Source organism: Gopherus evgoodei, chromosome 9 (genome assembly GCF_007399415.2).
Source record: "Gopherus evgoodei ecotype Sinaloan lineage chromosome 9, rGopEvg1_v1.p, whole genome shotgun sequence".
Classification (NCBI taxonomy): Eukaryota; Metazoa; Chordata; order Testudines; family Testudinidae; genus Gopherus; species Gopherus evgoodei.
In genome coordinates this window covers 71,930,460-71,946,086 of record NC_044330.1, presented here as the reverse complement: position 1 = coordinate 71,946,086, position 15,627 = coordinate 71,930,460, and the positions used below count along the sequence as shown (strand labels likewise).

Here is a 15,627-nt window from a genome sequence, read left to right as displayed (position 1 = left end):
AAGGAGAAGATCTCACCTCTGACATTTTTCTGTTTTTAAAAATGTCATTGAATGACACTGATTTGGCTAGTCAAGAAACATCTTACAGATAATCTACAAAATTGTCTTTTGTCCTGTGTGTCAGAAATTAAAATATTTCAGTAAATGTAAAGAGTAAGTCTTTGTCCTTGTACTTTTACCTTGGTTAAAACATTTAGTTGAATAATACAAGTAGTTTTGGATTTCACCGTTACCTCTGTCCATGAGCTGAGGCTTAAAATGTTGTTATTTAAAGGGACAACATTCAATTTGTTAGGATCTTAGGTATCAAAATATAAGATTTTATCAAAAGAATGCAATTTCCATGCTTATGTGCTCGTAAGATGCACATTTCTACACACCTCTGGTAATGTTTCTGCTGTTTGGATGTTTTTCTTTAGAAATATCCATTCATTTGATTGTGACTTTTTCTTTAAATTCTAGCTGCGTGATGTCATTGATTCATTTACAAACACTTCCGAGCAAATCAGACTGCCTTTGGGATTTTGTGCACAACCTACACATGCTAATTCAAATAAGTTGTAATCTATTTCCACCCATGATTAGCAGTGTTGTTAGTGAAAGTTGGGCACCTATCAATGGAGGAGTACAGCTCTTTAATGTATAATGCATCCCTCAGACTTCCTGTCCAAAGATCCATTAGTACTGATGGTGATCTTGACCTCAGACTTGAACCTGAACTGTTCTCTGAATTCTGGTTTTAAAAGCACTGAAAATTATTGCCTTGTTTTATATAACCTCCTAATGTTTTGGGGGCCTATCTGACCCCATTGTGTGCAAAAATGTAAATAAAAATTGTCATGCCAAATCTGTGCTGCTTACGTATTCTCAAACTAGGAAGGAGTTCAGTCTTTCCTCAGTGGTTTTATCATCCTACCTGTTAAGGTTTATGTGTAGTCATAAAAAAAAATCATTAAAAAGGTAGTGGAATCAGTTAGACCTGTCACTGTCAGCGATAAAAATGAAATATTACACTTCTAAGATCTTTGGGATTTCCAGGACCCCAAACACATACAAAAGTTTAAAACATGATAGGCAAACCACTGCCTTTTCTTTCTTTACATATTCTCAGACTATGATGAGAACAACCTGTTATAGTTGATTTAATCTGAATATCTGTTGTGATTTTAGTGTAGTAAAAAAAGTCACTCCAATGTTATTAGTGTCATTTAAGAACATAAGAATGGCTATATTGGGTCAGACCAAAGGTCCATCCAGCACAGTATCCTGTCTACCAACGGTGGCCAATGGCAGGTGCCCTAGAGGAAGTGAACCTAACAGGTAATGATCAAGTGATCTCTCTCCTGCCGTCCATCTCCACCCTCTGACAAACAGAGGCCAGGGACACCATTCCTTACCCATTCTGACTAATAGCCATTAATGGACTTAACCTTCATTAATTTATCTAGTTCTCTTTTAAACTCTTATAGTCCTAGACTTCACAGCTTCTCAGGCAAGGAGTTCCACAGGTTAACTGTGTGCTGTGTGAAAAAGAACTTTCTTTTATTTGTTTTAAACCTGCTGCCCATTAATTTCATTTGGTGGCCCCTAGTTCTTATATTATGGTAACAAGTAAATAATTTTTCCTTATTCACTTCCTCCACACCACGCATGATTTTACATGCCTCTATCATATCCATCCTTAATCTCCTCTTTTCCAAGCTGAAAAGTCCTAGCCTCTTTAATCTCTCCTCATATGAGACCCATTCCAAACCCCTAATCATTTTAGTTGCCCTTCACTGAACCTTTTGTAATGCCAGTATATCTTTTTTGAGATGAGGTGACCACATCTGTATGCAGTATTCATATAAGGATTTATATAAGGGCAATAAAATATTCTCCATCTTATTCGCTATCCCTTTTTGAATGATTCCTAACATCCTGTTTACTTTTTTGACTGCCACTGCACATTGCGTGGACATCTTCAGAGAACTATCCATGATGACTCCAAGATCTCTTTCCTGATTAGTTGTAGCTAAATTAGCCCCCATCATATTTTATGTATATTTGGGGTAATTTTTTTCCAATGTGCATTACTTTACCTTTATCTACATTAAACTTCATTTGCCATTTTGTTGCCCGATCACTTAGTTTTGTGAGATCTTTTTGAAGTTCTTCATAGTCTACTTTGGTCTTAACTATCTTGAGCAGTTTAGTATCATCTGCAAACTTTGCCACCTCACTGTTTACCCCTTTCTGCAGATCACTTATGAATAAGTTGAATAGGCTTGGTCCTAGGACTGACCCTTGGGGAACACCACTAGTTACCCCTCTCCATTCTGAAAATTTACCATCATTTCCTACCCTTTGTTCCCTGTCTTTTAACTAGTTCTCAATCCATGAAAGGATCTTATCTCTTATCCAATGACAACTTAATTTACATAAGAGCCTTTGGTGAGGGACCTTGTCAAATGCGCTCTAGAAATCTAAATACACTATGTCTCCACTGGATCTCCCTTGTCCACATGTTTGTTGACCCCTTGAAGAATGCTAATAGATTAGTAAGACATGATTTCCCTTTACAGAAGCCATGTTGACTTTTGCCCAACAATTTGTTCTTTTATGTGTCTGACAATTTTATTCTTTATTATTGTTTCAATTAATTTGTCTGGTACTGACATTAGACTTACCGGTCTGTAATTGCCGGGATCACTTCTAGAGCCCTTTTTAAATATTGGCGTTACATTAGCTATCTTCCAATCACTGGGTAGAGAAGCCAATTTAAAGGACTAGTTACAAACCATAGTTAATAGTTCTGCAATTTCACATTTGAGTTCTTTCAGATTTCTTGGGTGAATGCCATCTGATCCTGGTGACTTCCAGCCATTAAATTTATCAGTTAATTCCAAAACCTCTTCTAATGACACTTCAATCTGTGACAATTCCTCAGATTTGTCACCTACAATGAACAGCTCAGGTTTGGGAATCTTCCTAACATCCTCAGCTGTGAAGACAGAAGCAAAAAATTCATTTAGTTTCTCCGCAATGACTTTATCATCTTTAAGTGCTCCTTTTTTATCTCAGTCCACTGGTGGTTTAGCAGGTTTCCTGCTTCTGATGTCCTTAAAAAACATTTTGTTATTACACTTTGAGTTTTTGGCTAGCTGTTCTTCAAAGTCCTTTTTAGCTTTTCTTATTACATTTCTGCATTTAATTTGGCAGTGTTTATGCTCTTTTCTATTTACCTCACTAGGATTTAACTTTTTTTTTATGAGATGCCTTTTTATCTCTCACTGCTTCTTTTACATGGTTAAGCCATGGTGGCTCTTTTTTAGTTCTTTTACTGTGTTTTTTAATTTGGAGTGTACATTTAAATTGGGCCTTTATTATGGTCTCTAAACCCCTAAATTAATTATGAAGGTATTCTAGCATTAGATTGTTTTAATTTTGAGGCAGAAGTTATGATATGATTATATTAATATTTCAGCATTGTTATTATCTTCCTCATTTGAGTGGTTTTTGTTTTTCCAAAAAATGCACCAAAAGAGTCTCGGAGAGTCATTGAGACCCCAGATAACATTTGCCTTATGTATGAACACAGTTGTCCAGCAAATTGAGTTTCTTCCAAGATAACACTCTCAATTTGATTTTTCTGGGAAGCCTACACTTGCTAGGAAGAGTTTTTTAGGGAAGCCACAATAGTCAGATTCATTTTCTGGCAAGCCCACAGTTGCTGGGGCAAAGACTCATTGTTGGGTAGAAAAGGCTCTTGGTTGCTGGGAAAAAGCCTCTTGCTGTTGCATTGCATATGCACATGTCTGAATGACTGTATCATTTGAATTTTGTTGAATTGCATATGTCATCAAAAATCTTTGAGTAAGAGATGTATTAGGGACATGGATACAGAAGTGGTCAAACTACTGTGTAAGAAGAGTCTCTCTGGAGTGCCTCTGTTGTTGAGGGGGTGGTACTTCTCCATGCCTAATTTCCATCATGGTGTTAGACTGGTACAAGCCATAGTCTCTGATTCCTGGTAGTGGCCCCTACCTGATAAGCGCAGGGTTTATACATCCTGTCACAGTGGTGCAGAAAAGAAACCTTGCATCCTTTCCTCAGGCTTCTAGGGAAGCAGCATCTAGCATGCTGGGTACTGATGTGTAGGGCCTCGAAAATAAGGAAGGAGTTACATCTGTTCCAGAGAATGATACAGAAAGCACAGAAAAAATGAGTGAAATGTAAAAACTTGTATATTCAGAAAATGGCACCTATGTGCCCCATTTGTTCAAAGTACACCTCTACCTTGATATAAAGCTATCCTTGGGAGCCAAACAATCTTCCCATGTTATAGCTGAAATTGCATGATAGCGAACTTGCTTTGATCCAACGGAGTGCACATCCCCCACCTCCCGGAGCACTGCTTTACCGCGTTATATCCAAATTTGTATTATATCACGTCGCGTTATATTAGGGTAGAGGTGTAGTAGGTTGTTTACTCCCACTTCACTGTGTATGTACCTTTTATATTGTTGCTGTTACTATCTGTTTTCATTATCTAAACCTGGGGTGAGTTCGACCCTGGCATCTGTACAGTGTGTAGCTTTTTTTTTTTTTTAAATATATTTGATCACGGTGTCAGTGAGACACCAACACGAGTACTCTGTGGTGTTCTTCTGAATCTCGGAAAGTTTTAACTTGTTCATAGTTCACTAATTACAATAAAGTCACTTTTAAATGCATCCCATGTGAGTTTTTTTCCCCAAATGTCAACATACTAAGATTTCCAAGACCCCAGTAGGGAAATAGTTGGGCGATTTTTGGTCTAATATGAGGATTAATTAAGCACAGAAACTTATTATGCTTTTTTGTCATTCTTAATTGGTTTTGTCTTGATACTTTTAAATTTCAAACGCAAAGGTAAAGAACTATTTTTGCGAGGCAATTAAGCGCTTAAATATTTTCAGAGTGCTGAATGCAGTTAAACTTTGTTTTCTGTTATGGTGCCAGTTTGTTTAACATCTACTATTCTCTTTACCAACAAAATAACCATTTCTATCTTTCTAATTTATTTTTCAATTCCAGTGCATTTTACTTCTCTGCTGTTTTTTCTCTATCCAAATATATCACATTGCTGATAAAACCCGTTACTGTTGTAATTCAAACATGTTCTTAATTTACAGCACAAATATCATTGTTTCTCTTCAGGCTTGCCAAAAATTAATAAACTAATAAACTATTTGTATTGGGTGCAAAGGTCAGCCTGCATTGCTCATGTTTGCAAGACTTTGGCCTTACTTCATTGGCTGTGCTATTGCATCTTCTGCTCATCTAGTATCGTACTCTCCCCCCTCAATTAAAATAAGATATATGCAGTATATTGGAATTCGATATTTACTATGCTTACAAAATATGACTTGTTGCCACTTTAAATTGGCAGTAACTACATTAAGTTCCATGAAGTTACACCGATGCAAAATGGGTACAGATGAGAACAGGGTCAGTTTAATAGATTTTTGCTGTTTGTAGTGGATTTACATCTGCATATCTGTGCCTCCACTGTCTGTGTGTGTTGTATGTATGACTTTTCCTACTTGTTTTGTTTTAAACCTTTTGATGTATTGTTTTTTTAAACACAGTTTTATTTTAAGTACAAAAATAAAAAAAGAAAGGTAAAGCTACTCATATTAAGTATTCTGGGTGAGTCACTTGTGAAACAGTAAAACTTACTAATTAAATAAAAAAATGAAAACCTGTGAAAAAAGTGTCTAGTGTATTACAGTTATAGATCAACTGAGTCCCCTTACTAAAAGAACGCAGGAAGCACAACCAGATAAACTACAGGAAAGAATCTTGTATACAGTGATATGATATAAGACATAAAACATTCAGGAAAGAGACCTAGTAATCAATCAGTAGATATCTGCCTTAGAGTGAGACTACTTACCTTTAGAGCTGTCTCCATTTTAATTAAAAACTTGCTAGTTTGTATCAAAGACATTTCCATAAAATGAAAGCGGCAAAATTCTAGAGACTCAGAAAGTAATGCCGAGGAAGGATCTGCCTGTGAAACAGCACACTAATATTAAAGGGCTAACTTTGAAAAATCTGCTATTGTAATTTCATGACCAAGCTCAGGGACTGATTTTTGTGAGCTCCACAGCAATATGTGGTGCACATCAGAAGGCACATGGCAGAAGATGGTTAAAAATGCATATTTTACTTTGTAGAGATAGCACACACATACATTTATTAAACCCAACCAAACTGATTAAAAAAAATCTTTGATAGTTATCCACCCTGGTTGAGAAATGTACTTTGTTTTCCATGGAAGCATATTACAACCCACAGTTTGGAAGCCCTGATGCTACAATCACTATACTTAGTGTCATAGCCATCCAAAATTGGAAAATGTTAGTTCTTTAAAGCATTGTCAGATATTATTCTTCATAGATGCTGGTAGGTGTAGGAAAGTATAGAGTATATAGCAAGTGAAAGGTAGAGAAGAATCCTGTGAGAACCAGGCTGGAGTAGGTGTAAAGTGAATATGCAATACTAACACACTTTCAATATGGGTCTTGAGATAAGTCTTCTAGGCGGACGACAGGAAAAAAAGTGTAAAGAATTTCAAGGATAATAAAAGCAGCAAAGAATCCTGTGGCACCTTATAGATTAACAGACGTTTTGGAGCATGAGCTTTTGTGGGTGAATACCCACTTCTTCAGATGCATGTGGTGGAAATTTCCAGGGGCAGGTATATATATGCTAGCAAGCAAGCTACAGATAACGAGGTCAGTTCAATCAGGGAGGATGAGGCCCTGTTCTAGCAGTTGAGGTGTGAAAACCAAGAGAGGAGAAACTGGTTCTGTAGCTGGCAAGCCATTCACAGTCTTGGTTCAATCCTGAACTGATGGTGTCAAATTTGCAGATGAACTGAAGCTCAGCAGTTTTTCTTTGAAGTCTGGTCCTGAAGTTTTTTTGCTGCAGGATGGCCACCTTAAGGTCTGCAATAGTGTGGCCAGGGAGGTTGAAGTGATCTCCTACCGGTTTTTGTATATTGCCATTCCTAATGTCTGATTTGTGTCCATTTATCCTTTTCCGTAGAGACTGTCCAGTTTGGCCGATGTACATAGCAGAGGGGCATTGCTGGCATATGATGGCGTATATTACATTGGTGGATGTGCAGGTGAATGAACCAGTGATGGTGTGGCTGATCTGGTTAGGTCCTGTGATGATGTCGCTGGTGTAGATATGTGGGCAGAGTTGGCATCGAGGTTTGTTGCATGGATTGGTTCCTGAGCTAGAGTTATTATGGTGCGGTGTGCAGTTACTGGTGAGAATATGTTTCAGGTTGGCAGGTTGTCTGTGGGAAAGGACTGGCCTGCCACCCAAGGCCTGTGAAAGTTTGGGATCATTGTCCAGGATGGGTTGTAGATCCTTGATGATGCGTTGGAGGGGTTTTAGCTGGGGGCTGTATGTGATGGCCAGTGGAGTCCTGTTGGTTTCTTTCTTGGGTTTGTCTTGCAGTAGGAGGCTTCTGGGTACATGTCTGGCTCTGTTGATCTGTTTCCTTATTTCCTCGTGCGGGTATTGTAGTTTTGAGAATGCTTGGTGGAGATTTTGTAGGTGTTGGTCTCTGTCTGAAGGGTTAGAGCAGGTGCGGTTGTACCTCAGTGCTTGGCTGTAGACAATGGATCATGTGATGTGTCCGGGATGGAAGCTGGAGGCATGAAGGTAGGCATAGCGGTCGGTAGGTTTTCGATATAGGGTGGTGTTAATGTGACCATCACTTATTTGCACCGTGGTGTCAAGAAAGTGGACCTCCCGTGTAGATTGGTCCAGGCTGAGGTTGATGGTGGGGTGGAAGCTGTTGAAATCGTGGTGGAATTTTTCCAGAGTCTCCTTCCCATGGGTCCAGATGATGAAGATGTCATCAATGTAGCGTAGGTAGAGAAGGGGCGTGAGTGGACGAAAGCTGAGGAAGCGTTGTTCCAGGTCGGCCATAAAGATATTGGCATATTGTGGGGCCATGCGGGTGCCCATAGCAGTGCCACTGATCTGGAGATATATATTGTCATCAAATTTGAAATAGTTGTTGTCATAAACAGATAGCTAAGGGTTAATGTCTCTTTCACCTGAAGCACCTGACCAGAGGACCAATCAGGAAACAGGATTTTTTTTTTCAACTCTGGGTGGAGGGAAGTTTGTGTCTGAGTCTTTGTCTGTCTGCCTACTTTTCTCTCAGCTTTGAGAAGTGATTTCTGTTTTCTAATCTTCTGTTTCCAAGTGTAAGGACAAAGAGATCAAATAGTGAGTTATGTGGTTTCTTTTCTTTGGTATTTACATGTCTATAGTTGCTGGAGTGCTTTGAATTGTATTCTTTTTGAATAAGGCTGTTTATTCAATATTCTTTTAAGCAATTGACCCTGTATTTGTTACCTTAATACAGAGAGACCATTTGTATGTATTTTTCTCTCTTTTTTATATAAAGCTTTCTATTTGAGACCTGTTGGAGTTTTTCTTTACTGGGAAACTTCAGGGAAATTGAGTCTGTACTCACCAAGGAATTGGTGGGAGGAAGAAGTCAGAGGGAGATCTGTGTGTGTTAGATTTATTCGCCTGAATTTGCATACCCTCTGGGTGAGGGGGGAAAGAGAGATTAACTCTCGGTAATTCTGTTCTCCAGGACTGGAAAACGGGGAGGGGGGAGTCCCTCTGTTTAGATTCACAGAGCTTGTGTCTGTGTATCTCTCCAGGAGCACCTGGAGGGGGGAAGGGAAAAAGGATTATTTCCCTTTGTTGTGAGACTCAAGGGATTTGGGTCTTGGGGTCCCCAGGGAAGGTTTTTCAGGGGGAACAGAGTGCCCCAAAACACTCTAATTTTTTGGGTGGTGGCAGCAGTACCAGGTCCAAGCTGGTAACTAAGCTTGGAGGTTTTCATGCTAACCCCCATATTTTGGACGCTAAGGTCCAAATCTGGGACTAGGTTATGACAGTTGTGTGTAACTATAAAGGCACAGAGCTCAGCAGCCAGTTGTGCTGTGGCATCGTCAGGGATAGTGTTCCTGACAGCTTGTATTCCATCTGTGTGTGGGATGTTTGTGTAGAGAGCCTCTACATCCATGGTGGCTAGGATGGTGTTTTCTGGGAGGTGACCAATGCATTGTAGTTTCCTCAGGAAATCAGTGGTGTCACGGAGATAGCTGGGAGTGCTGGTGGCATAGGGTCTGAGTAGAGAGTCCATATATCCAGACAGTCCTTCAGTGAGAGTGCCAATGCCCGAGATGATGGGGCGTCCAGGATTTCCGGGTTTGTGGATCTTGGGTAGTAGATAGAATAACCCTGGTCGGGGCTCTAGGGGTATGTTGATTTCTTCTGGTGTTAGTATAGGGAGTGTCCTGAGTAGATGCTGTAGTTTCTTAGTGTATTCCTCAGTGGGATCTGAGGGAAGTGGCCTGTAGAATTTGGTATTAGAGAGTTGTCTGGCGGCCTCCTTTTGGCAGTCAGACCTGTTCATGATGACAACGGCACCTCCTTTATCAGCCTCTTTGATGATAATGTCTGGGTGGTTTCTGAGGCTATGGATGGCGTTGCGTTCTGCACGACTTAGGTTATGAGGCAAGCGATGTTGTTTTTCCACAATTTCTGCATGTGCATGTCGGCGGAAGCATTCAATGTAGAGGTCCAGACTGTCATTTTGACCCTCAGGAGGATAATAAAGCCATAATTAATACAGTGTTAGAGGGTACATTGAGATATTACAGAATATTTTATTTTTAAATTCATATTATTGCTGTTTCACTATATTTTCTTTATTTGTATTTGTGTAAGGTGTCGATAGTTCCTATTATCCAAATCTTTGTCTGTAGTTGTTAAAAGTATTGAGGACTTCCACAGATGTAGGTTTATAGAAATCAGTATATTTCAATAAAAGAAAAACATTTGATCTTTTTTCTATAATTTTCCCTTAAATCATTTATATAGCCAAGTACATGCATTAATAAGATAAAAATCTCTTTGAACCTTAGTTTGTCTTTAATCTTCAAATTAGATTTAAAAGAATGAAATATTAGAATTTCCATCAATAACTTTAAATAGAAATAGATCCATTTGAACTAGTGGTTGAATAAAATGGTGACATTCCCACGTTTAACATGATGATTTGGTATATTATATTACACATTCTCACTTATTTTATGAACGGTAGAATTTTTACGAGCAGTAATTCAGAAAAATGAGAGCCTGCTTCGTGGAATTATTCTCTTTACCTCAAGAATACTTCTACTGACATTGCTTTTCTTTAACTTTTTTCTTTAAATCAGAATTACAGGAGTTTTTCTAACTCATTGTCACATTTTCTTTTCTAAGTTTCAGCTCAAAGTCTCAAGAGCAACCTTGATTCAATGGAACTTCAGATCCATCGCCTAGCAAGTGACATTGAGAGTTTCCCTAAAACAGAAGATGCACATGATAAATTTGTGGAAAAGATGACCATATCCTTTTTGCACTTCTGGGTTGATAATCTTAGTTTTTTTGTCTGTCTTATTAAATATTTACAATATTTGAAATTAACAGTTAGAAGTGTCTGTTGTTTCATGTTTATTGTCTTGGACAGGGAAGTGCATATCAGAAAGTTTTGAGTGTTAAAAACATTAAGCCATTAGCAGAAGTGACATTTGTTTTGCTTCTTCTCTGTGGTTAGCTTGTAGCATTTGTAATCATACTTTTAAGAAGAAAGATAACACCACTCTCAAGGCTCCCCACTGAAGGAGCTGAATACCCAGGATCCTGTCATAAACTGGAGATAGTATAGCTTCATATGATCCAAGAACAAACTTTAGATAGTGGTTGCATCACTTCAGGCTGAAAGAATATGGAAAAAAGAGTAGAAAATGGAAAATATTTAGTGAGAAATGTTAGCTACAAAATTTTAGCTCATCAAGAAAACTTTAGTTTAAAGTATTAGAAGTTGCTGATAGTCATTGTATGTTTTGATTTTTTTGAAAGTTATAATTTTAAGAGAAAAGTGTCAGCTCTGGTAAGTATGATTAAATAGTCTGAACTGAAGATTAACTTATCATGTTATCTCTCTAGGGAATAAATACTGTGAATTCTTTTTCTAAAAGTAACTAAAATTGACAGCTTTATGTCAGTCACTGTGTAAAGATTTAACCTCCGGTTGTTCCCCCCTCCCCCCTTTCAAAAAATTTCACTTATTCAGTAGTTCAACTTTTGCTCAAGAGTAAAGAACTGTAAGTGGAAGAAGCTGACTATCAAATTTATATGGAACTGACTACATTTCCATTGTGCTTAAAGGAAATTTTCAGTCAGTAATTTAATATAGAAATCCATATATTTATTTAAATGAAAAAAATGTTTAATGTGTGTTTGCCTGTTCCTGACTCATGAGGTTTGTATATGTATTTATTTACACAAGCTGAGGGGCTGATAGTCTGTAGCAGGAGTATTCAATTTCCTCCGTAGGAGAGACAGTACACATAGGTATGTTTTCCAGTGGGCTCCCCTTAACACATTTGGGGAAATCTGTTGAGCATGATCAGTGGACTAATATAAAGGGGAGCGATCCTGCCAGTTGGCATGCTAATTTGTAAGGGAGTTAGAGAAAAGTCATTGTTCAGCCATGCTGGAAGGACAGGAGACACTGGATTTAATTAGGCCACAACTTTATACTTAAATATCTGGGAATACCCAGCAGATGAAACTGTACAGTGCAAGTAACTGCATAATCATTTCAATATATTCCCAAGGAGCTTCTGTCAGCCCTCTCCCTTACCCATCCTGGTCTCAACCAACCTGCTGCTGGGACCTCACCATCCCCTCTCTTGAATGAGGGTTTGTGGGGGGAGGGGAGTTTGGCTCCCTGCCATACCAGTCATAGGAGTCCTAAGCCTCCCTCATCCCACCCCCTGGTTTCTTTTCTTTTAAATAATACATCCTTTGAATCCTTTACCAATCCATTTTCTCTGATCACTGCATCCCTTCCCTATAGAGTAGCTGAACTGGACATCTGTCCCACATTGACATAATGAGTTTCAAAGTCATAGCCTAACTCCCATTTCAAGTTTTCCCAAATGAAGACCCCCAACCTGCTGAAGGGAAGGCCAAAAAAACAAGCAAACAAACAAAAAAAACCACTTTGCCTTGGCTAATCTTGTGGTAAGGGAAAAATTCCTCCCCAGTCCCCCTAGAAAGGAGCAGCTAGCACAGTGTTGCCCACAGCAGATCCTTACAGAACCCGGTATTTCACTACATCCATAGTTTGAAGGATTGGTGCTGCTCCATTTGGTCCAAGTAAAAGACTTTTCATGCACTGGCACTACCTATATAATCCCTCACTCCTTTTCTGATTACCTGCAGGAGGGACACACTTTTTCCAGCAAGCCAGATAACAGCCCACAGTGCGATGAGTCCAGTGAGAGAGTGAGTCTTAAGCTCTCAAGTGCTGTCTTCCCTACATGGACCTGTTTGTTAACAGTTTCTGGCTGGACCACAGGAAAGTAATTCAGGGCTAATTTATAACAAAAACTTTTCTCTTAATTTATGTATTCCCTTCCATCCCAGTTGCTTCATGCTTTCATAAGACAACAGTCCTGAATATGGCCAGAATAATCCATGTGATCCAACAATATTTTGCGTAACAGTTCTAAAGCTTCATCCTCCTACTTCATCTACTCTCTCTTCCTTAACCACAGTCCCAATCTGCTCATTCAGTCGATTTGTTTTGTGAACAGAGCATCCCTCAGGAGCTAGATCCACATTTAGTTTTGTTCACACTTGAGAAAAAAAGAGTCCCTCTCTGCCTATTATATTGAATCACTTCCAGTGCTTTAAGTGCTGTTCTAAAGGATTTGGACAAAGAGCTCACCCCTGGGTTCCTCAAAGTGCAGGTTGAAGTTCTAGCTGCACTTAGGCTGTCAGGTTTCACGTAAATTCTAATCTTATTTCCTAGCAGCTTCTTGCATTTAACCACTTGTTGGATCCCCATGACCCATTATTTAGGGCTCCTTTCTTTTATTTATTATTATAACTTTGTTTCTAAGGTTTTCTTTATTTTCAAGCTGGTTGAAGTAGTTTGTCTAATGATAGCCATTTGCTTCACCAGTTCAATATGTTGGGAATAGGCAGTCGGATCTCATCCATCTGCAATGGTGAGACTTTAGCTGGAAAGAGTGTAATTTCTTACCTGGTAATTTCATTTATACACATGAGTTAAACCATTGCAGAACCATGCCCTTCAGTTCTCTGAGCAAATGTTGATCCTCTTGTTCTGTATTTATAGTGCTGATCAGTTACTTAAATCTTTGAAATAGCTCACATAGAGTAAGGTTGAGTGAGAATGGGAGGAGTTGGTGGCTGGATGATATGAAAATCCTAAAATTCTGTTACTTCCTTCCTGACATTTTAAAGAAACGGAACTCCTTTATCTGACTACATGGGTGGAATCAGACTGCACAGAGGAATTAAAAGGTAAGAAAATTTTCATTTTAACAGATTCCTGCTAACTTTTTCATGCTGCCCAAAATTCTGAGGCCTGACCAGTTTTCTGTGGAAATCAGGGGTGGGGCTGTGAAACTCAACTAACAAAACTGTTTCACTTCATTGCACATCACCATACTTCTGATATCATAGCGAGATGCCATCCATGGCTCTTCGTAATTTAAAGAGGCATGTTAGGCAGTAGGTGCTGGCAGCTTTTTCATACTGTAACATTGAACAAATTTGGTGACTTGACAACATAGATGAGGCTGTAAGAAAAAAAAACCTGTTTCTGTCTAAGGATTTTTCTTTTCATAATTAATAGATGACCTGATAAATAGTTAATTTTTATTTTTAGAAAGGCAGTTCCAGTAAATTTAATTGTAGTACGCAATCAAATGTACTGTTTCTTATCACCATTTTATACTCAAATAGTTTTTTTTTAGACTCAGGAACAACACTGCTGCTTAAAAGAGAAAAAAGGTCTTTCTGCCTCCCTTGTGTGTTTTTTTATTTCTGTCAGCCCAGTGTAGAATTGTTTGGTTGCTGATGGCACACAGTGAAACTAGAAAATTGTGGAATTTCGGGGAGAGTGAGCTCAATGTGCTCTATAACTGCTTGCGTGTTTCAGAAGAAGGACAACAAAAATATCAGAACATTAATCATTCTCAGCAGAGGGAGCTCTGGGATGCACTTCCATGCATATATCGTAAGTAAAGGTATCGTTTCCCTTTCCCTGTACACCAATAAATAGATGCTACTCAGTATCAATTGTAGCTGGAGCTGTCTTCAATGAATACGAAATAAATATTGCATGGTGCCATACTAAGATAAGAGGTCAGTTAATAGAGCACCCTATTCCCAACAGTGAAGCAAATGTTACGATGAGAAAATATTGACCCAGTTTTCGCATGCTTAAAAAAAATGAGAGAGAGAGAGAGAAGAGAAGTAAAAAACAGGTCTGGGTATTGATTAGGCTTTAAGTGATGAAGAATGAATGTAAAGCTTACTTACAAAACTGAAATATCTATTCTTGCTTTTCTTGTTCCCCTTTTAAGCAATTTAATTTGTAATTTCATATAACCTGTTTTTTTCTCTCTCTCTGTATTTTATGACTTCAGTGAGTAGTATTTCATGTATTGTAATCTATAACTATCAGAGCGATTATCTCATGAAGCTGCATCTGTGTCTGCATAAAGATAGACATGGAAGAAGAGAGTAATAATACAGTATTCCACAAACTCTTCAAAGCAAAAACATTGCAGAGAAAATGTTTTCAAATAAACATTGTAGATTGATTGAAACTTTAAATTTAAACTTTTTCTTTTTAACATGTAGTTATTTTGTCTCTAGTATTTAACTTGATATCAGTTTTACAGTTATTTTAACACATTTTGTTGACTAAAAATGTGAGGAATCATGAGGTCACATCTATCTGAATAGCAGATTTAGTGGAGAACTTGCTGAAACTAAACGAAAAGAGAGCCTTTGATAGTAGAGTTAGATTTGGTTTTATTTTAGATTTGCTTTAGAACCCTTCACAGACTTGTTTTTAGATTGGTTATCCTAGAAATATCAATGCACCTCCATGTTCAGGAGTATATATATTTTCTCTATATAATTGTTCATAAGTTTTCAGTTTAAAATGGAAATAAAAGCACTCCAGGCAATATAATCTTAGGCGATTATTACCTTTCTCAAGTAGTTAATCATTGGTCCTTTGCCTTAATATGTATAGCAGACAATATTGATAGAAATAATGAGGTCTGAGCTGGAGCTGTCAGGATTATAAGAAGTAGACGCCTCGTAGAAGCAGACTAACTCTAGGCTATTACTACCCCCACCTTGAGCAGTTTATTTGCTAGATTTTAAGGCCAGAAAGGGACTATTATGAACGTCTAGTCTGTTCTCCTGCATAGTACATGCCAAAGAACGTCACCCAATCAGTTCAGCATCAAATCCATAACTTTTGTTTGAGCAGTAGCACATCTTTTAGAAAGGTCTTGATTAAGAGGTGTCAAGTAATAGAGAATCCACCATGTCCCTGGGTAATTTGTTCCAGGGATTAATTACCTTCACTTAAAAATTGAATCTTATTTCTAGTCTGAATTTGTCTAACTTCAGCTTCCAGGCATAGGATCTCATTATACCTTTTTT

The 15,627-nt window shown here is 38.2% G+C and overlaps 1 protein-coding gene across 9 annotated transcripts in view; it reads left to right on the top strand.

The window, feature by feature from the left end:
* DIAPH2 (diaphanous related formin 2) overlaps positions 1-15,627 on the top strand; it is an 867,723-nt gene that overhangs the window by 543,876 nt on the left and 308,220 nt on the right. For all 9 annotated transcript variants that reach the window (XM_030576660.1, XM_030576662.1, XM_030576661.1 and 6 more), the window contains one exon: positions 10,342-10,466. In XM_030576660.1, the coding sequence (XP_030432520.1) occupies positions 10,342-10,466 (125 nt within the window). The remainder of the gene's footprint in view (positions 1-10,341; positions 10,467-15,627) is intronic.